At 46.5% G+C, this 23,461-nt stretch overlaps 1 protein-coding gene across 1 annotated transcript in view; it reads right to left on the bottom strand.

The window, feature by feature from the left end:
- The window catches only part of NUAK1 (NUAK family kinase 1), a 68,086-nt gene that overhangs the window by 9,358 nt on the left and 35,267 nt on the right, over positions 1 to 23,461 (bottom strand). The window contains exons 3-4 of the mRNA XM_090272575.1: positions 10,605 to 10,756; positions 7,668 to 7,733 (exon numbers count right to left, since the gene is read on the bottom strand). Coding sequence (XP_090128701.1) covers positions 7,668 to 7,733; positions 10,605 to 10,756 — 218 coding nt within the window. The remainder of the gene's footprint in view (positions 1 to 7,667; positions 7,734 to 10,604; positions 10,757 to 23,461) is intronic.

The raw sequence follows: 23,461 nt of genomic DNA, 5'->3' as shown, positions 1-23,461 counted from the left end.
AAAGTCATATTTTGCTGACACACCAGTCACCTTTAGAGAAAGGTTAACTACTTTGCGTGCACGTGTGTGTGTGTGTAGTGATGAATTGTTCCCCTCTGTCCCCACACTGGGTTCATTTCAGCCTGGACTCTGAAAAGGAAACTGGGAAGTCAACACTCATGCCCTTAATTTTTGGAGTTTTTGTTGTAATCAAGCCTTTCTAGAAGCGTGCCCTGCTCATGAAAACGAAAGTTAGAAAGACGAACTAGGAAATGATGATTCACATTTCAAAAGAATTAACCTCACTCAACGCGGATGATACCTGGAGACACTGTGCCAAGGGAAACAAGCCAGGCACAAAAGGATAAATATTATTTAATTCCATTTATGTGTGGTACACAAAGTCGTCAGGTTTGTGGAGACAGAGAATAGAATGATGGTTTCCAGGGGCTGGGGGTAGAGAAAGAAATGGGGAATTTTTAAAAATGGGTACAGAGTTTCAGTTGGGGAAGACACAATGGGAAGGTACTTAATGCCACTGAACCATACACCAGAAAATGGTAAACTTTTTGTTACATATATTTTACCATTAAAAAAAAAATGGATTAACCTCAAATCACACGAATAATCACTGGGAGCTCACCCAATAAAAAAGTATCAGCCAGCAGAAGATTAACTCCTAGGAGAGGATGCCGATGATAATGACAATACAAGCAATGGTGTGACAGTCATTCACCGTGTCTAAAAAGAAATACAGTAAACTGTGCAGATCGGAGGTTTAGGAGCCAGAAGAACCCAGGGCTAACTCCGGGCTTAGCACTACTAGGTGACTGGTGGGACCTACCAAGTTACTCAATTTCCTCATCTGCAAAATGGGAATAATAATAGACCCCACCACATAAAAGTGTCATAAGGATCAGAAAACACCCATGTAAAGCCCTGAAATAATTCTGGTCCCAGCCACCTCCATAAATTACAGCTGGTACAATAATGCTGATACAATAATACTTAACATTGTTTGCTGGGCAAGACACAGGACCGAGAGCACTAAGCCACTGCCCACCAAAGAACCAAAAGAAATTTTCACCATCCATTTCTGAAATAAGCATGAGAGGCTGCATTGCATGAGGGTCTGAGTTCAAATGCAGGCCTCAACTCTTCCCACCTCTAACTTTAAGTGCATTAGTTAATCCCTCCCTCCTCTACTGAGCTCTGAAGACCAGCAGCATGGACCCCGCCCATGGGCCAGCAGCGTGAACACCAGCTATGGGCCAGCAGCGTGGGCAGGGGCTGGGAGCAGGTCAGTAATAGAACTACAGGCCCCACCCACCCCAAGCCTACTGAGTCAGGTTGCATTTTATCAAGCTCCCCAGGGGATTCGCCAAACATTAGTCACTCTGAACCTGGTTTATTTTTCATCTATACAATAGGGGATGATGATAATGTAACCTGCTTTGCAGGGCTGATGTAAAAATCAAAGGACTGATAGATGGAAGTCATGCCTCGCCTGGCCTTCAGTGCATGTTAGCAAGTACACCTTTAACCTCCCTGAGTCTCAGTTTCCTTGGCTGGAGAACGGAATGCAATCGCAGCATCACTACAGGCCAGTCACCGTTCTGTGAGTGCTACAGATATTAATGTAGTAAATCCTCCTGACAACCCTATGAGGAGGGTACCATCACTATCCCGACTTTGTAGATGGGAAAACTGAGGCCCAGTGTGACAACATGGCTGGCCTGAGACATGGAGGAAGAGCTGTCCTAGCTGTAAAGCTCCCCATAAAGGGGATTTATTGTTCTCAGGTGGCAAAAGTGGAAACATCCTTCTGCAAGACTCTTCAGGAAGACAGCAACCCCATCAAGGAAGACACACTCCTTTCCGGCCTTGGAGTTAATGGCTGTGACTTTACTCACGATGGCCTCACTCCTGAGTTGTCAGGAAGTGAAGGTAGCGGGTGGAACAGAGAGCAGAAGGGAATGGGGTCAGCTTTCATCTTCCAAAGATCTAAGCTCCCACCGCCTCTTGAGAGAGACTGGAAATGTCCAACTCGACGCAATCTGGGGAAGCTCTTAACTGAGGGCGCCTCCAAGAAGCAGACTCTTGGGATGCTAAGGAACAACTGGCCCCAGCTCACTACACATTCGACTCTGGCGTCCCTGTGCTTGGAGAGTCTCTCCCGGGGGCAGCTGGACACAGGCTGCTACAGAGGAGGTGTGGCCAACTGAAGCAAAGACCAAAAAGTGTCCTCATGTGATGCTTTCTTGGATTTAGGGAAAATCTGGGCGGGAGCAGTAAAAGGTAGAATTTATCTGGTGCCTTGTCTTTAGAGTCAAATAGTCTTAGCTGTGTAGCCACCCCTATCACTTATTAGCTACAGGAGCTTCCTCATCCGTAAAATGGGAGCAATCAGACCCACCCCTGTGGAGACAGTCTAAGAACCAAATGACAGAAGGCATGTGGAAGGTCTGGCTCTGGGATCTGGCTTCTTGAAGGGTTTGAAAAAGGTTGCTTTTGTTTCTGGCCTCATTGCCCTGTTCTTGTGCTTGCTGCCCCTTCCCCTTAAAAGACCATCACCTTCCTTTCTGTTGAACTCCTATCTATCCTTCAAAACCCAGTTCAATCCACACTTCCTCGGCAAAAGCTTTCTGGTCTGTCCAACTTAGTAGACCCACCACTTCTGCTCAAACTTCCACAGCATATTACACAAGCCACTATGAGGCACACAGTAGGGCCACCTGGCCCTCCCAACAGAGAAGGATCAAAGAAGGCTTCCTGGAAGAAGAGGCATTCAAGCAGAGACTCAAAGGACAGACAGGCAAAGAGCAGTGGGAAGAACATTCTAGACAGAGGGAACCATGTATGCAAAGGCAAAAAAAAAAAAATCCAGAGAAAGAACAGTGGATTTGAGGAGTTTGAGTCCCATGCAAGGGGCCTTCTCTGACCACCCTAGCTAAAATAGTACCTGCTATTCTCTGTGATGGATTTCCTTCACTGCTGGACAGTTATGTTATATATTTCTTTGTGTATTGCTTCTGTCCTAAACTGAAACTCTAAGTCCATTAGGGCAAGTACCTTATCGTCCTCATTCACCTCTATTTCCTTCTCATGACTCATCATGACTGAGGGTTTAACAAGTGCTAGAATCTGAGCTCCAGGAAGATAGGGACCTGGCTATTGGGTTCACTATTAAATTCCCAGCATCCAGCACAGGGCCAGGTACCCAGTAGAAACTTAGTATATATTTGTGGGTGAATAAACATTGCCCATAGAAGAGACTCGATATGCTGAATGAATAAGTGCAGGAATAGATGAGTGAATGCCAGCATGCATGGATATATATGTATCATCGGCAGCCGTCCGTCTCGAGAGACGATGGTGTAGCTTCTTAAGAGTCTATCTGCACCGCCGAGAATGGCTGTGCAGTCTGACTCGGGAGTGACACGGTATCTGTCTCCTCCCGTGTTGAATCGACATCTTGCGATGACGCTGGAGTGTCCTCTCCAGTGAAGCTGAAGCTACAGAGCCTGGGCAGGGTGATATGGAGGGTCTGCTGTTGCCCATGCAGCAGACCCCCCCTCTCTTCGCAGCTGAAGGATCCAAGGGAAAGACGGAGTCAATACAGCTTGGTTTCAGGTGCGCCGCAGGAGTTGCCGGTGTTGATTACAACGTCAAACCGCCTTAGGGACTCCGGCTCCGGATTTTCTGTCGGGGTTTACTCCCTTAGCCTTTCCCCTGAAGAGGTATGCCGCAAGGCAGCGGAGGTTTTTTGGAGTCAGAGCTTTCCTTCTCTGATGTGCCCTGACTGGAAGATCGAACCAGCGACACTTAGCTCGCAGGCCAACGCTCAATCCACTGAGCCAAACCAGCCAGGGGACATATATATGTGTACACTTATATAAATGGATGGACAAACAAATGAATGGATAAATTAATGCATGAATGCACAGTCTCACATTCGTATACGCAAAGCCCAGAGGCACATCTCCTGAGCTGACTCACTTGGTCTTTTTAAGCTTCAGAGACTTCTATATCGCCTGAGCCCTAGCCATTCATAGCTTCTTTTCTTAGCCTCAGCAGCTGAGTTTCCATTGTCATCGGGGGCAGCAGGCCACTTCCCCTACGCCCCTCTACCCTGAGTCCTGGAAGCTCACCAGATTCTCAGCCCTCTTTGAGGAGGTCAGCTGACCCTGGTGCCTGGACCTCTTCTCATTGTATGGCATTTTTACAGGAGCCTCCTATGGGAATTGTCGGCATTCTACTCTCCCAGAGAATGGGATGTGAATCTGGCCCGTTTTTATTGATTGCAAATTAACGCTATACTGGGTGTCTATTTTGGTAGACATGCTTCTCTGCGGAATACGGAATGCAACCCAAAGAAGCACATTGCTCTCATTCTTTCTGCCGACTGACTGTGTGAGTATTTTTAGAAGCCACACCCTCTCTCAGTGGCCCGATAAGTCATTCCCAATACCAGATGTGCTCTCTGCCATCAACATCAGGCAGGGAAAGGGAGATCAACAGCTGTATGGCTCACACCAAAACTGCAGGGATGTGAGACATGTTTAAACCAGTAGCATTTTTATAGGGTTGCTGGGCAAAACCCCTCCCTCCTTGGAAAACGGAAGTTGCACCCACATTTAGACAGACACAAGAGGGGGCTCTGAGAGGCACCTCACTGTTCACATCCCATTGGTTGGTAAAAAGCCATCAGTATCAACGGTCCCCCCGCTCCCCGTCCAGACACTGATGACATGGGCTCTTTTGAACCCGGAGGCCAGCTTGTGGCCATGTGTCTGTGCCTGCCTGTCTTTGTCACAAGTGCCCTTTCTAAATATGTTTTCAGCAAAATGCTGACTCGGGAATTGCTGAGCACATCCAGCCGGAAGACAAATGAACACCAGCTGAAACACATTTTTAAAAACCTTGGAAGTGGGTGTGAGATGATGAAAAGAGAATTTGTCTGGAAGTCAAACATGTGAGTTCTAATCCTGGCTGTCATCCCTTTACTCCAAATCAAACGGCTTCAGAGCACCTACTGTGTGACAAGCACTGTGTCCCACTCCGGGGAAACAAAGACACAATAATTCAGTCTAGACTGAGTCACTGCGTGGTATCCTGAACACATCACTTCAGACATTCTGGGCTATAATCATTAAAACAAGAGGTTGGGAAATGACCCTCAAGGTTCCTTCAAGCTGTAGGATTCTCAAATCCTAGTAGCATTCTTTAAAGAAGCAGAAGGAAGGCTTAGAGTCAGAGAACAGCAAGGTCTCGTTTCCATTTGGGATGTGTGTGTGTGTGTGTGTGTGTTTTTCCTCGGTAAATGCCAGAAATAGAAAATCTTAAGGATTAAGAATCCTAAAGAAAAAAGATAGACCAAAACCTTAATTTCTGTAATGTGCTATCTGTCTGCTGTTTCCCTCCCAAATGCACAGGGATCCTAGATTGAAGGACTTGGTCTTGGGAGCTGGCAGGCCCAACACCATGGCTCTATTGCTTATGCCAATGAGCCGCCCTCCTGGGCCCCTGCCTATTGTTGCCAGCACAATTGCCTTCAGAATTCTAACCATTCTCCTCCACTGGGCAATTCTATGACTCCCTAGGAAGCTATGTGCCTTATCACTTCTGGAACTCCATCATGGGAGCAAGAGGTCACACTGTACTACAGAACCCAATCCCCAAGTGACAGGCTCACATTCCAGGCCTTGTAAAGACTACATGTAGCTCTGAGAGCTCTGGGGGGCAGGTGGGAAGAAGAATCTGCAGACAAAATTACCAGGGTGAATGACACAAACCTTTAGAATGTGTCCCTCAAGCCAGAACCCAATTCTCTAGCCATGGCCTGACCACCAGGTACCTTCAGAGCAACTGACTTCCTATTCAATTTCCTCACCGATGGCCATTCTTAAGCAGGGTCCTTAGACATTAACAGTTAAGTGCTAAGTGCTCTGACTATATAGTGTCTAAATTCCTCAAATTTGTCATTGAATCCCCAGGACTGGGAACAGGGCATGGCATACAGTAACTGCTCAGGAAATACATACTCATTGAAAACACGAACAAACCAACCACAATCATCAGAGACAGGGGCTGGCATCCCTGCTGGACAAATAAGGAAACTGAGACGTAGACAAGCCATTAATTTATCCAAAATACTGCCATTAGTAATGAACAAGGCTGCGATTCAAACCCAGGCTAGCCAACTTCAGAGTCACTGCTCTTAACCTTGACTCACTGTACTACACCACGCTCAGCAGTTCATGAAGCTAAACACAGACCATCTGATTTACTCCTCAAAACAAGCCTGTGGGAAACAGGGTGAAGTGGATTTCCCAATGTCAAAGATGGAATTGTCTAACTCCGCATGTAGTCTCCTTCTCGACTACTCCGGCCACTTCGCCAAAATTGGAGGAACCCTGAGATTTCACTTCCTGTTCCTTGAGAAAACTGCTATAAGCAACTGTTTCCTCCTTATTCTAAGGACTACACAGAGATATGTAACCATGATAAACCACTTGCAAGGACAAGACATCACCAAACATGGCTTCCAGGGGCCTCTCAAAAAATGACGGTGACTAATGATGTCACCATGATGTGCAAACAGAATCTAAATGCCAAAGCCGCACATTTCCTTCCAAGCAAGGAAATGGTTTCCGCGTGATAAACCCCATCAACTTAAGAGCAACAACAACAACAGAAGAGGACCATGCAAGGTCATTCCCAGGCTTTGTCTGGGGACTAGGGATGCGGCACTAACGTCACCAGCGGCTAATTAGAGGGATCCCCTGGTGCCGGGAGTACTAAGGCCATTTCATAATGGAACCCATGCAGCGAGCTCCATTTATTTTGAAACCGTATTTGCTTATTTTGCAGATGTGATCAAAAGGACATTCGGAATGCTCTGCAGGAGGCACTTGAACCCTATTGGCCAAGAGAACTTTCTCCAGCTCCAGCAGCAGCCAGCAATAATACTCTCCATAAAAGTAAACTCCATCACGTGACAAGATGCTCTTTCCCAGCAGCAAACACCACCATCATTTCGATCAACTTCCCAGGTCCACGGCAGGTTCCAGGGATGGGAGGCATGGGGTGGGAGGGACAGAAAGTGGCAGGGGAAGAGTCTGAGCTCAAAACAGCTTGGGGCCCTTCTGGCAAATCCAGCATAGCGGTTCAAACTTGGGTTCATGAGTCAGATAAGTATGGGTTCAAACCCCAGCTCCAGGACCTACCATTCTGCTCCCTTGGTTAAGTTACGTAACTTCGCTGTGGCACAGCTTGCCTGCCTGTGATATGATGGAAATCAAGAGTACTTCTCTCCTAGGGTTCTTATAAAGATCGAATTTAAGCGCTACCAGACAAATATGATTTGAAGTACATATGCAAAGTGTTATTGTTAGAAGTATTCTTACGGCCATGATTGTAGACCATGAACTTGCTGAGGACAGGGACTGTATTTGAGTCACCTGCTTATCCCAGCACAAAGAAGAATGGCATGTAATTAAACATGGGTAAATGCTTACTGACTCCAATCCTTTGAATTGAGGACTGGGGCCCAGTGACTCTTCCCACCCTCCTGCCAGGGAAGGAAACTGCCACCTGATTCCTAGGCTGTAGTTTGGAGCAGCGTCAACCCCCCACGGATGCCAGCCCCGGGCCCTGCAAATCCATCATTAAGCCAAGAGGTTTACCTTAATATTGCAGTTGTCATCAAGCAGTATATTTTCCAGCTTCAAGTCCCGGTGGACCACACCGTTCTGAAATGAGAAGACAGGCAGGGAATGAATGGGAGCTGATGGGACGAGAGAGAAAGAGGAGGAGGAAGGCGGAGGCAGAGCCAAGGGAAATCTCTGACAGATGAAAGAAATGCACCAGCCCGGTGGTCTTCGCCTCCATCCTCAGGGCTGCTCCCACTGTCATGAAGCTCCCGCCAGAGAGCAGGGACAGAAGAGGATTAGTCACTTGCTGTGTGGTTAAGGGAAAAATGACTGGAATCCATTCTCCCCCAGAGCCTCTAAAACAGCAGGGGGATCCTTTGCCGGAATGTCATTCCACTGTGTGAAAGCAATATACGTAGTCCCAGGCGGCAGCAAACAATGTCTGTCTGTGATGGGATTCCCAGGGAAGAAGCAGATTTCTCTGCTGGGGACTCAGAAGGCAGGGCCCACAGACCTTGCTTGTCTGTCTGTCTGTCTGTCTGCCTGTCTGTCTGCCTGCCTGCCTGCCTGCCTGCCTGCCTACTCAATGCTGGCAAGAAGCCTGGTTTAATCTATTCTGACCCATGAAACCAATCCAGGTCTGTTCTGAGGGCAGCGAAGGTGTTACCATGGGTATTTCCTAAGCAGCCAGGCGGGAAGATTTTAAAAGTCCCTGTCTGCTCTTGGCGGGACTCAATGGGGATGAAGGGTGAAGGTGGGTGAGGCTGGTGAGACCAGACTGTAGGCACTGGGATGACCAAAGCCAGTCGCTGCCATACTGGGTGACCTTTCCCTTCAGGCAAACCCGGGCAAGGCTGGAAGCTTAGCTGCAGTGGCAAGCAGACAGCCAGCTGAAAGGAGAAAAGGAGTCATCAGCCAATAAGCCCGTTGGTTTATATAGCAGTAACAACTGGTGTGTGCTCAGCTCTCTTTTAAAACCTAATGGTCTTTTAAGGGGGTGGGTGGGCATGGGACAAGGAGTGGAATGGAAAGAACCAACTATTTTGGGCTGGGCAGATAAATAGCCGGGAGAAAGTTTTTAACATTATTCAGCATAAAGGACATTTACAGTCAAAGCTGCTCTTTTAAGCAAATGAACTGGCTAGAAATTCTTTGTCTTTCAGTCAAGATTTCCTTGGTTCAGAATCTGCCTGTTTACAGTCAGTTCTTTATTATTTTCCTTTCCACTTGACAGTTCCTAACATCTCCAAAAGCACTGAGGAGAGATGGAAAAAACATGCACTTCTGCGACTCTTTTTCTAATCCAAACCTTCAAGGATGTGTTTTGAATTCCGAAGCACATAAACCCAGGCTCCTAGAGGAAAATACAAGGTACCTGATTCTGCTTTATTTTGAATATTGGGAGTAGTTTGGTTTACATTGTTGCATTCCTGGTTTTTCACAATAAGATGAAATGAGTCTAATAAAGTTCCATACACCGGAAACCCAAGTATTCAGACACAACAAATAATAAAAATACTGTCTGTAATAATCTCTGATGATGCCTGACGATAAAATACAAAATGTCGTATGACCTGAATCATCAGGACCTTGAGTCAGCAAGGAGAAGTCAAATAATGTTCACGTGGGTTACGGGTTTTAAATGTGAATAATCATTTTCTAATTACTCAGGATACTTGACAGATCAGAAGACCCTAGATTGCAATCATCTGTATGAAGACACTAACTCTGTTTTAGGTGCCGGCTTGGAATCAAGCCCCTGTTATGCTCAAAGTGAATGATTGTTTAAGATATGATAGTTCTGGGGGAAAGTATAAATAAGAAGATGAATAATAATAATGACTGAAATGTGGCTTGGAATGATCTGAGTACTTCATTTCCTTCGCTAGAGACCACCTGTGGCAAACCTGTGGCTACATGACCAGCACCTCCCATTAGGTGGGTTGCAAGAAAATGCAGCCAAACCTTGGTTCTCGATCATCCTGATTCTCAAACACTTCAGTTCTCAACCAAGTGGTTCACAGAAAAAAAAAGTCTCAGTGATCTAACAAAACTTTGGGTCTCGATTCTCTACCTGACTACGCTTTCATGCTGATACCTGAATGATCAGTCACGTGTCTCTCAAGCAACAAACAGAGGAGATTTGGTTTTAGAACAAATCGCTTCTTCAACAGTTTTCCAGGACAAATTAAGGTTTAGAACCAAGGTTCCACGAGGTAACCCATGTGGATGTGATCAATGCAACAAAAGGTACCGAGAACATAGAAAGGTTCAGAACCTATGACCCAGTAATTCCATTTCTAGAATTTCTCTTAAGTAAATTATTCAGATGAGAGGAAAAGGTTAATGTATAATGATGTTGATCCCTATTTATCATAACCAGAAGTTGGAACCAGCCTGCAGGCCTAACACGCACAATAACTGCAGATAATTTTTAGTAACATAAGAAAACATTTAGATTAAAATACTGAGTGGAAAAAAAAGCAGGACACAAACTATGTAAAAATCATGCAATGTGTAACCCCTAGAACAGAGAGAGGCCATTGGTGGAAAAACTGGGGAAATCCCAACGACATCTAGAGTTTCTTTAATGGCAATGAACGAGTGTTGGTATATTCGTACTATAGTAATTTATTATGGTGAGATGTTATCATAGGGTCAGCTGAGTGAAGGGTATATGGGAATTCTCTCTACTATCTGGGAAATTGCTATAAATCTAAAATTATTCAAGATAAAAAGTTTAACTACAAAACAAATGGTAAGAACAGGAGGAAGGAGATTGGAACAAGTAAACATGTCAATAGTGGGTTATCCCTGGCTCCTGGAATTATGGGTGGTGGTAACTGTCTTCTTTCCATTTTATCAATTCTCCATAAGTACTACAATGAACAGACATCACCCTTGTAATGTGCAAACAATCACATGATGCCATAAAAACCATCTGTGGCCAAAGCTCTGGCCGGCTGGTACCTTGTGACAATAGTGAACAGCAGAGACGATCTGCCGGAAGAAGTGTCTGGTCTCCCTCTCGCTGAGGCGTCTCCGCTCGCTGATGTAATCATACAGCTCCCCTTTGCTCGCGTATTCCATGATGATCACAATCTTGTCTTTGTTCTCAAACACTGTGGGGGGGGACAGCAATATACAAACACCCTGTTTATCCAACAATCTCACTCAGGGTTACAGGGAGTGCAAGCGAGGACAACAGAGATGTCACTGAGTGAGCGGTGGGGCAAACAGTTACTGGCCAGGGTTTAAGCCAGGCCATTCAACATCATGAGGAGTTGGGCTAGTGTTCCAGCCAGGTGGACAATGATATCATCGCTATTGTTACTGGACACACCTTTGTCACATTAAGGGAACACGCCTCTGAGGCCCCCCTCTCCCCTTACCAGGATCATTCTCACAAGCCCCTCCCACCGGAACAGCACCCCGATAGAACGGAGGATGGGGAATAACAAAACTACCATCTGTTAACCGTTTGATATGGGACAGCCACCCGGACCCCATAAGCTACTCTGACCCAAAGTAGGTGGCTGATTTTGTCACCTCTTTGCTCAAAAACTTCCAGACTTTCCATCCTACTCAGAATAAAACCTGAAGTTCTGAATGTGGCCCACCAGGTCCTACACAATCCTATGGACCCTTCTGGGCCCTATTACACATCTCTTCTGTTTATTTGTTTATTTTGTCTCCTCCATTAGAACGTAAATGAGGGTTGTTCTATTTTATTCACTGATGTATCCCCAGCACTCAGCATGCTAGTTGGCATAGGGGATCAATTAACATTTATTAAATGAGCGAACTCAAAACTTCATGAATGCATTCTGGACAATCACAGTAAATAATTACATATCACTAAATGCTTCTCTCTCCCCAACCCTGATATTCTCTAGCAGTGGTCTTCAAACTCTGCTCATCTGAGTTCTTGGAGCTGCAGGCAGATGCCCAGGGAGCCGGGCTCCTCAGCACTGCCTCAACCAAAGGTCCTCCATCACTGTGTTTCATGTTTTAGTCCTTTGAGATGTCCTTTAAGCACAGACAGAATAAGTAATAATTGTTTTTGAAATCCATCACCCCTAAGCGATATGCTATAAAACAAACAAAAGAACGAAACAAAAAAGAAATCTTTGCAGGCTACCCAAGACCCTCCCTGAAGGACCCCTGCATATCTTCCCTCCATTTCATCAGCTTCTACCATCCCCTGTCAGGCCCGCTGTGCTCACCAATGCAGAACTGTTTGCTATTTCTCACCATCACTCACACACACACACACACACACACACACACACACACACACACACAGAGCTGGTTCCTACCTCTGTGCTCTTCCCTCTGACTGCTACCTGTCTTTCCTGCCAGGGAAAGTCCAACTTGTCAGTCAACGATGAACTCAAATATGGCTCCACTTTGCCTCCCCTCTGCCTCTCACTGTACTAATCGATACTGGCATCACAGGACTTTCAGACTACATGAATTTATTTGCTGGTTTACATATCCAGTTCCTCTGCCTGAACTTTGAGAGGTAAAAACTGTAGTTTTGAAACCAGACCCTGCTGAGGAAGATTCCTGGATCTGCCTCTAACTTCTTTTGTGACTCTGGGGAAGTTGCTTGCCTTCTCTGTGCCTCAGTTTAGTCAACTGTAAAATGTGTATAATATTACTAAGTACTTCTTAGAACTGCTGGGAGAATTTATTGACATTAGGTATATTAAATGCTTAGAACAAGGCCTGTACCTATTATTGTTCATATCAATATTATTGGATCCCAGGCCCTACCACTGAAACACACACACACACACACACATACACACACACACACACACACACAGAGGACTGAGTTAAACTGGAATATGCCCAGGCTTAGGTCCCCGTCCTCCCACACCTTGTCACTGGCTGCTAGAAGCTCAGGCCCCTCCAGTTCCTTCACGGCTCCTTCAAGTCCAGCCAAACCTCTCTGATAAAATGACAGGGGAAAGGAGGAGGGCAAGGAGGAGGACGAGAGAGGGAACAGCCAGATAAAATTGGCCGCTCTGCGTCTGCTGGCCTCGGTGTACCCTGTGGCTCCAGCTCCTGCCAGGGATTTCAGCCTGGTGTGCACTTTTCATTAACAATAAACTTTGGAAACCGGAAAAGCTGCCTCAGGATGCATGGCTCACGCTCCCACAATGATAGTGATATCCCCTGAAGACGGCAGAGGGTTTTCTCATTTTAAAGGGGGTGAGGGAGGAAGAGAGAAGGAACGTACTTCGACAGGGAAAGAAACAAGGTGCTAACACCCCAAAAAGTCTGATGCCAAAGATGAAAGGAAGGCAAAGCCAGCAGTCCCTTCTGTGACGATCAGAAGGTGTGGGTCACAAACCAAAGAACTGCTTCAGTGACTGGCTACTTCCCTTCTCAACTGACTAACTTGGTATCGAGGAGATATAAACACAGCTCGGTCAACACACTTCTATACGTCAAATAGTTTACTCAGCAGCTCCCATCAGTTAAGTCCTACTGCTCCTACCTCTAAAATATATCCCGATTCTGTCCACCTGTCTCACATCCCCGGCCACTCCTTGCTCCAAATCCCCATCGTCTCTGATTTCCTGTCTTTCACTCTTGGCCGCCTGCTGGCTGCATTTGGAGGGAGCTGGGGACCAGTCCCACGTACCTGTTCCCTGGACCACATGCCCTGCAAGATATTCTGGAGGAAAAAGGTGTTCCATGGTCAGAGGTAAGATGTTTGGAAAATCCTAATACTTGATCACCCTCGGAGAGTCTGGTTTCTTTAACTCAGGAGTTTTGCAGGTTGATTTGGCCATTTCAATATTTCTATTGAAATCCAGAGGAACTAGCCAGGATCCAGGGTGGGGAACACTGGATGAATGAGATGCTATCCGAGTGACAAAACTGGCCCCTCACTGTTGCCGGCGGGGCTGGTGGGCAGCCAGGTTAGAGAAATGTCCACATGGCCAGGCCTGGCTCTAGAACCCCACTCTCACCCCTCCCGCCGGAAGCAGCTGGAGTCTCACGGTCGAGGCCCTGCTTGTAAGTCTAGACAAACAACAGTTCTAGACTTGAAGCATCAATGATTCATCCAAAAGGCCATGTGGTGTCCATACGTGAAGCTTCTTGAGGCCTTCCTAATAAAAGCAGCATTTCTGAAGGCCCACTGTGTGCAGGTACTGTGCTAATAGCATTTTGCATGAATTACGTCCTATGGCTTTGATCCTACGAGTATCCCTATTCAACAGACAAGAAAGCCTGGCCACAGCAAGATCAATAACTGCCATGGCCACACAGTTCATGGAGGCAGAGCCAGGCCCGAGCCCATGGTCTGATGCACACTCCATGCTCTTAGCCACTGGACTATTATTCCCATGCATTAACCCCCCTGAGCCTCAGTCTCCTCATCAGTCGAGTGAGGCTAGCAATTCCGTCCACAGTTACGGGGCATTCAGTGAGCTCCTGGGTCCAGTGTCCTCAGCACAGTGCCTCGGCCAGTGCTCAGTAAATGGAAGCTAGTCTCATAATTACTTCATCTGCCTCGCAGACAGCTCTGGCAAAACAAAACCCTAAGGCTTGCCTCCCCCCGCCAGCATCGCACTTTAAAACATGTTGCAGCTGCCACAGAACCACGGGATTTTCAAACAGAAAGAACCTGAGAAATCAACGACTATTTTTCCAGAACAGCCCAGGATTTATAATGTATGAGAGCAAAGCCTTGGGAATCTGTTCTGAAGAATGACTGCTTCCCCACCATGGGCCCGGGGCCCCTTGCCCACAGTCAGGTCACTATCAGCGAGGTGACAAGACTGCTCTTGGCCATTCTGTGGCAAAAAGGGCTGCTTCCCTTGGGCACTTTTACAACTGGTTATTTATAAGCCCAGAAATCTTGTCTGTGTTTATGTTATTAGTCACTAAGCAAAAGCTTATTTTCCACCAGTTGGGAAGGGTTTCCTTTCTGAAAAATGAAAGCCTGTGTCTCTTGGCCAGACAGTTTTACCCAGAAGCCTGGTGGCTCCAGAGTGGTAAGGAAAACTATGGCCCTTGACATGCCAGGCCTACCAGGAAAATGAAAGCCCTGAATAGAAACTTAGCTCAGCTGGAGTCAGCCCACAGCCCTGGGGCCACATCCATTCAGTGCAGATCTGGGCTTTGAGTACAACAGCAAATGTTTACGAAACACCCCTATATGGATGGCAGTGGGGATACTAAAGGGAGTCTTTAGGAGGCTGAGAAGTGGAGGAAAGACTGGCCCAGGAGAAGGGGGAGTGAGTGAGGGCAGACGCGGGAGCACCGTGAACAGAACGACCCAGCCATTGGCAGGTGCCGGCGATTAAGAGAAGAGGAAGCAGCAGCAGGCCATGAATGCAGCACGGAACTCTGCAGAAGAGTCAGGTACATATGGCCCGTAACAATAGATACATGGAACAAAGGACAGGGTGGCATCAGGCACCCTGGACCTAAGAGAGTCCAGGGCTCACTTCTCCCCAAGAGCCTCCCCAGACAGTGACTGCTCCTCCCTGGAAGCCTGATTCATGACCATCGTTAACATTTATTGAACAATTACTGAATGCCATGGATTGTCACATTTAATACTAACACTCCTATGAGATACGTAGTAATAGGGTTCCTGCTTCAGAAACAGGGAGCCAGCATTCAGGTCAAATAACAAAGTGGCCAGCACCCTACAAGCACGGCCCATGTCCTCTTTCTGTCACTACCCATCTCCCCAAACACACACACACACACACACACACACACGCCATGAATATCATAAACATAAGCCAATATCATAGATTAGTTTGGCATTTCAAGTTTTCTAAAAATGGAATCATGCAGTACATTGTCTTCTGTGTCTGGCTTCATTAGCTCAATATTATATTTGTAAGAATAATCCATGTTGTTCCATGTTGCCAAAGTTTATTGACCCTCACTGCTATCGAGTTCTCCACGTTGTGAATGTTATCCATTCTACCACTGAGAGACCTTGGCCCTGTTTCCAAGTGAGGGTCATTATGAGCAGTGTTGCTGAGAACATTCGTATATGCGACTTTTGATTCACATCTGTATGCATTTCTGTTGGGCAGATCCTTACTGGATTGGATCCCAAATTTGTGTTACTCAGAAACTTACATTCTTGCCACAACTCCCCATGACCTTCCTCCATCATCCACCTACTCTCCTTACATAACACTCAATAAAGATCCTGCTTCATTAAAGAAAACCAACATCACTATCTTTCCTAAGAATGCTCTTTTATCAGTCTGTCTGAAGCATTTATCTGAGCACATTGCTGTGTGTTAAAGGGGATGCAGACACAGCGTTAAGACACAGTGTTTGTCCTCCAGAGTTGCTATCCAGTTGAATAAAACTAGAACTTAACAAATAATCAATTGCTTGCCAGTACCATACAGACGTTAAATACCTAGATGATCAGAAAGATGGGCAGGGGGACTTGAATGAGCCTGAAAAGATTTCTAGAGAAAAGAGGCGTGGAACTGACCCATGACAAATGAGAGGGTTTTACCATTGTTTCAGTTCATCCCAAAATATCTAAACTGTCTTCATCTTCTACTTCTTACAGAAGGGCCTTCTTTGCAGACACCAACTTGAATTATTTTTGTTTTCTGTTTATTTTCCATTTCAAAGGAGAGTGGGGATTGGTTGCTATAGCAACAGCGACTTCTCCAAATTAATTCTGAATCTCATCGGATGTTCAGTGTGACAGCCCAGTTCTGCCTCCTGATTTGTCTGGCCTTCACAACCACGCTAATTACCCGACTCCTAACGATTCCCTCCTGCTGCCCTTGGGGTTAGTAACACAACTGTATAACTTGGGACTATGGGTATTATAAAATGCTCTGGCCTGGGAGAAGGGCTGATTGATGAGTAAGGTGATCTTGAGATTTTAACCAGCCACTTGCCATTCTAGAGCCAAATCTAGGAGGCCATTTAGAAAGACAATGGGCTTGGGAAGGAAGAGAGAGGGTGAGAATCAACTTACAAGACCTGGTGAAGAGCAGGTTATAAAAGAGGAGGATATCTTTCTGGTTCACATGTAACCTCAAGAGAGAAAAATTAGCTTGTTGGTTTTAAGCAAAGAGGCCAAGGGCCTAGAGTGGACTAGTCTGAATTCTCTTCATGCCTTTGCCTTCCATCAACTCCATCTCCCAAATTAGTTCCAGGAAGCTGCTGCTCCTTCCATGGCGTGGCCTCCCCACATGTAGCATTTTTATTACTTTCTCAAAACCTCAGACAGAAGTACCATTCCATTCCTCGGCAGTGATTTTTTATTAAAGGTCAGTCGAATCCTCACAGAAAATCACTTACTTTGCATTTCAGAAATGGAGCGATCTTCCCTTTGCAAGAGTTGCCCGCCACCTACCTATTTACATCATTTAGTCAACACGATTCACTCTTAAGAGTTTCCTCCCCAGACCTAAGTTTTAAACACCTCATGGGCTCACAAAATGGTCCCCTGGTCCCTTAAGTCCAAAATCCCAGGTCAGTGAGAGCAAGAAAATTCAACTGTACTGGCAGCTCCCCATAGTCAATGAGCTGGTCAAAGTGGAGACAATGTCTTTCCTGGTTTGGACAGTGAAAGGCTTAAACTAAAACTCTCTAGATGTTGGTTGACATGTTCAAGAACCATCGCCAACCAGGCCACCCACTGCCAGAGTGGACTACCCAGAAGTCAGAAGAAATGGTAAGAAAGTGTATAAGTGACCTGCAGAAAACAGGGGTGCAAAAGACTTGCCAAGAACATTTCACTCCTGCTAAGACCATCAGTTCTATTTGGGGGCCCAATATCACATCCTAGGTGGACAGAGGACAGCCATGGCAGGAAGAGAGAGGAGCTGCCTGGGAGAGAAGATCGAAGGTACCATGTTGGACCAGCCATTGGACTCCACCCTCTTCCCACAGCCATCCCTGGGCTTTGAGGGGAGGGGCTCTGTCAGCCACACTCATCAGCCACACCCACGGCCTCTCTGATCATTTTCTCTATTGCTCTGTCTTAGTCTTTTTGTCACACACGCGCACACACACACACTCACACAATCCTGAATCTGAGAGAGTAGTGACAATTGATCGGAACATCTCAGAACCATCCCAGGCAGTAGCTCTTTTACTCGATACGGTGAACTTCTGAAAAAAGCATGCTCCCCCAATTCACACAATGAACGGGACAGAAATCTGTCCCTCTGGGAAAACAGCCTTAGTCTTCCCCTCCCCACAGGGGGCTTTGCTACAGGGCTCATCCCACCCTTACCATCAGTCAGAGTGGAAAAGCCAGGCCAACGGTTATCATATCTCTGCTTTTTTTTTTTAAGTGGGAAGTTTAATATAAAGAATTATTACCTACTAGGGCAGTGACATGAAAAGAGTTTTAAGAATCCCCTAGGGTTGAGGGAGCGGCCCAAGGTTAAGGGAACCCTAGAAAGGGGGCCCCTTTCCAAGGCCGGGATGCAGACCTCGTTGGAGAAGACACAGGGGAGGCGCCTGAACAGTGGGCAACTTTGTGCACAGTCACCAGCCAGCAGGAAATGCCCTTCCTGAGGACAGGCTTATGGGTGGGCACATGCCAGAGGGAGTCGGGCACTGGGGGCCTCAGCAGGGACTGGGACCTCCAGTTGGGTCCCGGCACAGTGCCCTGGCTGTGCGTCACCTCAACCCCGGCAGCCGTGAGCCACAAGAAACAAAGGGGTATCCATGGACCCACAATGTACAGCTCATCTTGTCAACTCTAAATTCCAGTCTACCTCATTGGGCAAGACAAAGCCTGACTCCCAGGGCCAGGCTACCTGGGCTCAAATCCAGGCTCTGCCATTGACCAACTGAGTGACTTTAGCAAGTTACCTAACCTTTTTGTGGCTCAGTTTCTTCATTTGTTGAAACCCAGACTGTCCTTATTGTAAAGACTATCATAGCACGCAAGAGTAAGCCTACCCGTAAGTGTAAGCCTGCTAGACTGCTAGGCGGCAAGTATTAGTGTAAGAAAGAACAAAAGACAGAGACATGCCTGGATTAAATCCAAAATTATTAAGGATCTGTAATGGCAGAATCCGCACCTGAGATTACATATGTGCCCTTGAAGACTGGGGTGGGGTGAGAGAATGGAGGAGACAGGAAACTAATACTCAAAGACGGCAAAGCCTGAGGGGCAAGCAAGCCTAGATCTCCTAACGCGGGTCCACTCCTCAGTCCCCAGCAGTGTTCCAAAGCACGGATCTCAATCTCAGACCCATGCCTACTGCTAGAAATCACAGTGGCGGAAGGGACCTCTTCCACACTCGTATGAGCCTTCTTCCTAAATGCATGCTGTTGGCTACCTAGTGCAAGCTCACAGAGCCACCCCAGTTAATTCCCAAAGACCTTACATTAAACAAAAACACAATTCCATTTTTTTTTTCCTTTAAAAATTAGCTTCAAGCCCAAGTGGTATTATTTGAGGCACTTGGAAATACTGAATTCCAGGAAACCCAAGAGGGTGAGGCAGGACAACCAGGGAGTAGCATTCGTTTTCAGTTGTTTTATTTCTAATCTCCAGTCTTCAGGAAAAAAATGACTTGGGTGTAATCAAAAGAAAACAATGAAAATAATACATTTGAAGGTCAAATAGCTAACTTAATAGGAAACTCATTAGAAACGTGGCTGGACAGACTCAGAGCTCAAGAACTGGTTGATATGATTAAAAGTGAAGACAACTCTCTGGTGCTATGTTATTAACAGGGGCGAGTCCTTCATTTGGATCCAGTCTGCAGAGTCTTCATGTGGAACTTGTGAATCTGGCAGCAAAGGCAGTGTTTTAAAAGGCTCAGCAATTCGCCATGGGTTCAAAAGAGTAAACACAAGCATAATACGCCACTTTGCCAAGTTCAACAAACTGTTTCATGGGGCTCTGAGTCCCTGATGAGGGCAGCAACCAAATGGCTAGGCAAGTAAACCCAAGCCCAAAGGTATCGCTTGCTGCTCACTGGTGACTGCTGCCAGACACACGTTCTCTTCTGGCATTCACTGATGACAAATGATCAGACCAAGATGAGTTTCTACAGCCAGGCTCTCATTTCCCCTTAGTTGTAGGACGAAGTCCGTATTTCTCAGCCTGGTCAGTTAAAAGTAAATCCCTAGGGGTGAGGCAGAGGCATCAGCATTTTTTTACAAACACCCCATGGGAGTCTAATGTGCAACCAGTGTTCAAAATCACTGATTTAGGCAATCTGGTCTCCACCTTTCCTTCCACCACCTTCCAATAGAAGTTTCTACTCCAGCCAGAAAGGATCTCTCGGATCCCTGAAGCTCAATCACATGGGGAAGAATCCGTATCATTTACTGACCATGTATCTAGCACTGAGCTTAGCTATTTTACACATTATCTAAGTTAGTCTTCACAATCTTATGTACAAAGAAGCAAGCTATTGGCTGCATACAGACAGATAAGAGGACTGAGCCTCAGAGGGGTTAAGTAGCAATTGGTGGAGCAATTGGTTTATTCAAATCTAAGCCTATTTGGACAATCAATATATACTCACTCTATTAAACAAGTACCTGGAACATAAGTATTAAATAAATTGTGTAAAAGGAATGAATGATTGACTGTATAAATGACTAAATAGGTGAATGAATAAATGAGAATAGTACATAGTATTAATGACCGAGAGACCTTGTTTGACCAATTCAGCTAATCCCTGCCTTTTTTTTTATTATCCTCACCTGAGGACATTTTTTCATTGCTTTCAGAGAGAGAGGAAGGGAGAGAGAGAAAGAAAGAGAGAGAGAGAGAGAGAGAGACATCAATGTACAAGAAAAACATTGATCGGATGCCTCCTATACATGCCCCAACTGGGGATCAAATCCGCCACCTGGGTATGTGCCCTGACCAGGAATCAAACCCACGACCCTTTCTTTGGTCAACAGGATGACATTTTAACCAACTGAGCCACACCAGCCAGGGTTGATGCCTGCTTTTTAAACAGCCTACATCAGGATTTTCTTGCTGCCTAAGAAACCTCTATGAGGACACTTGAGCCTGAGAAGAAAATGAAAACACTTTCCACTGTAGGTATTTCCAAATAATTGATGCTAGCAATGCAGCCCTGCTTTGGTTTCTGACCTCCTGCGCAGCGGTTTCTCTAACACGGTAGCTCTCAAACTTGAGAGTGCTTGGGCCCACTGGGCCCCCCCACCCCAGGGTTTTGGATTCAGTAGATTTGGGTGGGGCTAGGTGATGCTCATGCAGCTAGTCCTGGACCAACCTCTGAGAACAGCGGTTCAAATGCATTCGTAAGCAGTGTATCAGGGTCCTGCCGTTCTCAGGGGTTGTATTTTCAGGAGCAGCAACCGTTTCTGACTCCTGGACTTCTGCTGGGTCCTGCGGAAACACCAGCCCCACTGCCCGTGGCCATAAGAGTCGGGGGAGGAGAAGGCAGGAAGTGGAATGCCCTGTCCTACAAGCCCGCACTGAACGACACAGACCAAAGGCTGTGGGCTTGTCCACAGGTCCAGCCTCTTGGTTTCTCCTCTGCATTTCTGGCTGGATGTCTGAGCAGTGATTTTCACCAAGAGGCCAAAACACTATCCCTTTCCAGAAAGATCTATCAGAATCTCAGGAGGCACAGGTAGCTTGAAGAAGCATATTGTACCATGTACTCCTAGGAAGAAGAATAGACTAGCTTTTAACTAATAGTAAATTCATCCTGAGTGTCTTAATGGTAGGAATTTGGAGAATTTTCTAGAATATAAACTCTTTTAAATCTTCTCACAGACAGCAGGTTTAAGGTTCATAGGGCGTGAGACCCACACGCTTATGTTTGTTATTTTTAGTTGGAGAAACTCTTCCAAAGGCAAAAGATCACCGCTGACAAATGCCACGTGGGCTTCCTACTTTGTCCCAGAAAGCCAGGCTCATCCTTACCTAAGGAAGGAGCCATGAGGAAGGAATTGGCCCGTTCCAGCATATCAGTGCACAGGGCCTTAAAGAGATCTCATCTTGTAGGGCCAGGAAGGGGGGTCTCCAGAAACAAAAGCCAAGGGCCGAACAGGGAAGGCCTAGGCCCAATCTGCCCCACTCCCTCACCTTCTCCCTTTTACCTGCGGGACTGTTACCAGATGGGGTGCTCAGGTTCCCTAAATTATGGCAAGATGTTCGTTCCGTGGTTGGGCAGACTGGGTCTCCTAGGCTTTCAAAGGGGAAACGGGGAGCGGGGGTGAACCAACAGGCCTTTGATGTTTGACCTCAGATTCTGAAATCAGAACCTCAGGCAAAACCTGTTTTTATCTCTTCCATCCTCCGCAACCAAGTTGAAAGCTCTGGTGGGCACTTCCTTTTCAGCTGCTCTTTCCATCTTGTCAATCACCTCCCTGCTGAGAGAATGGAATTCCTTTGACTGGAAACAGGGGTGCAGCTCAGAGATGGTGCCAGAGATTTCTTCCTTTTCTCTCTCTGATTAGGTTACGATTAGGTTACCTTCGCATCACAGGCTGGAAGATGTATTTCCTCCCCTTTCATTTGACTGAGCCTTAGAAGCCAGTTACAGTGTGTGTTGACAGAGCTGGCAGATTTGCAGGTTAATCACCTTACCTCATGGTAAATAGGAGAGCAACCCCAGGATCTGGTTTGTGATAGAAACATGTGAAAGGAATTATGTTTGAGATTGGGTGAACAGCAGTGTGGATTCAGCAAGGTGGCAGATTTTATGAACCTGCAGGTATTATGAACAACACAAAAATAACTTATTTCTATGGACTGCTGTGTAGATAACCCTTGCCTTAGGAGTGTACTGGATTTGGGCCCAACTAGCCATGACACCAGTGTTATGAGCTGAACTGGGTCCTCCCAAATTCACATATTAAAGCCCTAACTCCCAATACCTCAGAATGTGACCCTAGGTGGATGCAGGGTCTTCAACAGGAGAACTGAGGTTACATGAGGTCATTCGGGTAGGTGTTAATCCAATGTGGCTGCTGTCCTTATAAAAGGGGGAAATTTGGACACAGACACATTCAGAGGGACGATGATGTGAGGACACAGGGAGAAGACGGCATCTACCAGTCAAGGAAGGAGGCCTCAGGAGCCACCAACCTGCTGACGCCTTGAACTTGGACATCTAGCCTCCAGAATTGTGAGACAACAAATGTCTGGTGTTTAAGCCCCCCAGCCTGTGGTACTTGCTGTGGCAGCCCTGGCAAACTCATACACCCAGCAAGTCATTCACCATCCAGAGCCTCAGTTGCCACAACTGCCACATGGGACACCTGGCCTGCTGACCTTGGGATGTCTAACTTCACTCTCAGAATGGGATCTTGGGTCCTGGGCAGCGAAGCAGATAAAGCCATAAAGCCTGAAGCCTGTGGGGTCATAGTTAGTCACCTCTTACACAGCTGGGACAGTGCCCGGGCCATCTCCCCTGCCCCTCACCCCCTCCACAGTTACTCAGTGGATGTGAGAGAAACAGAACTTGGCTGGGAGAAGAGCAAGAGAACAGAACAGAAACTGGAGATCGCTAAGAAATTAAAAGAGAAAAGGACCGCAGTTAAGTCCCTGGGAGATGTCTGGATAAAAGCACTACCTTTTATTTGCATGGTTCTCGGCAGGTCACGGAACACTTGATGGCAGCGGGGGTGTTTTCCAACCTATCTGAAGTCAAGAATCCCTCTGAGAGTCTGATGAAAGCTATGCATCCCCCCAATAAAAAAATAACCCACACACTGGCCACATTTTATCAGCATGTTCCTGTCCCACAGTGATAAAAATGTTGTGTCTACACTGTCTGGTAGGGCAGCCGCGAGGCACATGTAGCCATCAAGCATCTGAAATGGGGCTAGTGTGACTCCAAAAC

This window comes from Furipterus horrens, unplaced genomic scaffold (genome assembly GCF_987537825.1).
Source record: "Furipterus horrens unplaced genomic scaffold, mFurHor1.1.pri manual_scaffold_4, whole genome shotgun sequence".
Taxonomy (NCBI): Eukaryota; Metazoa; Chordata; class Mammalia; order Chiroptera; family Furipteridae; genus Furipterus; species Furipterus horrens.
The sequence above is the reverse complement of the archived record's forward strand: the minus strand, read 5'-3'. Positions and strand labels throughout refer to the sequence as shown.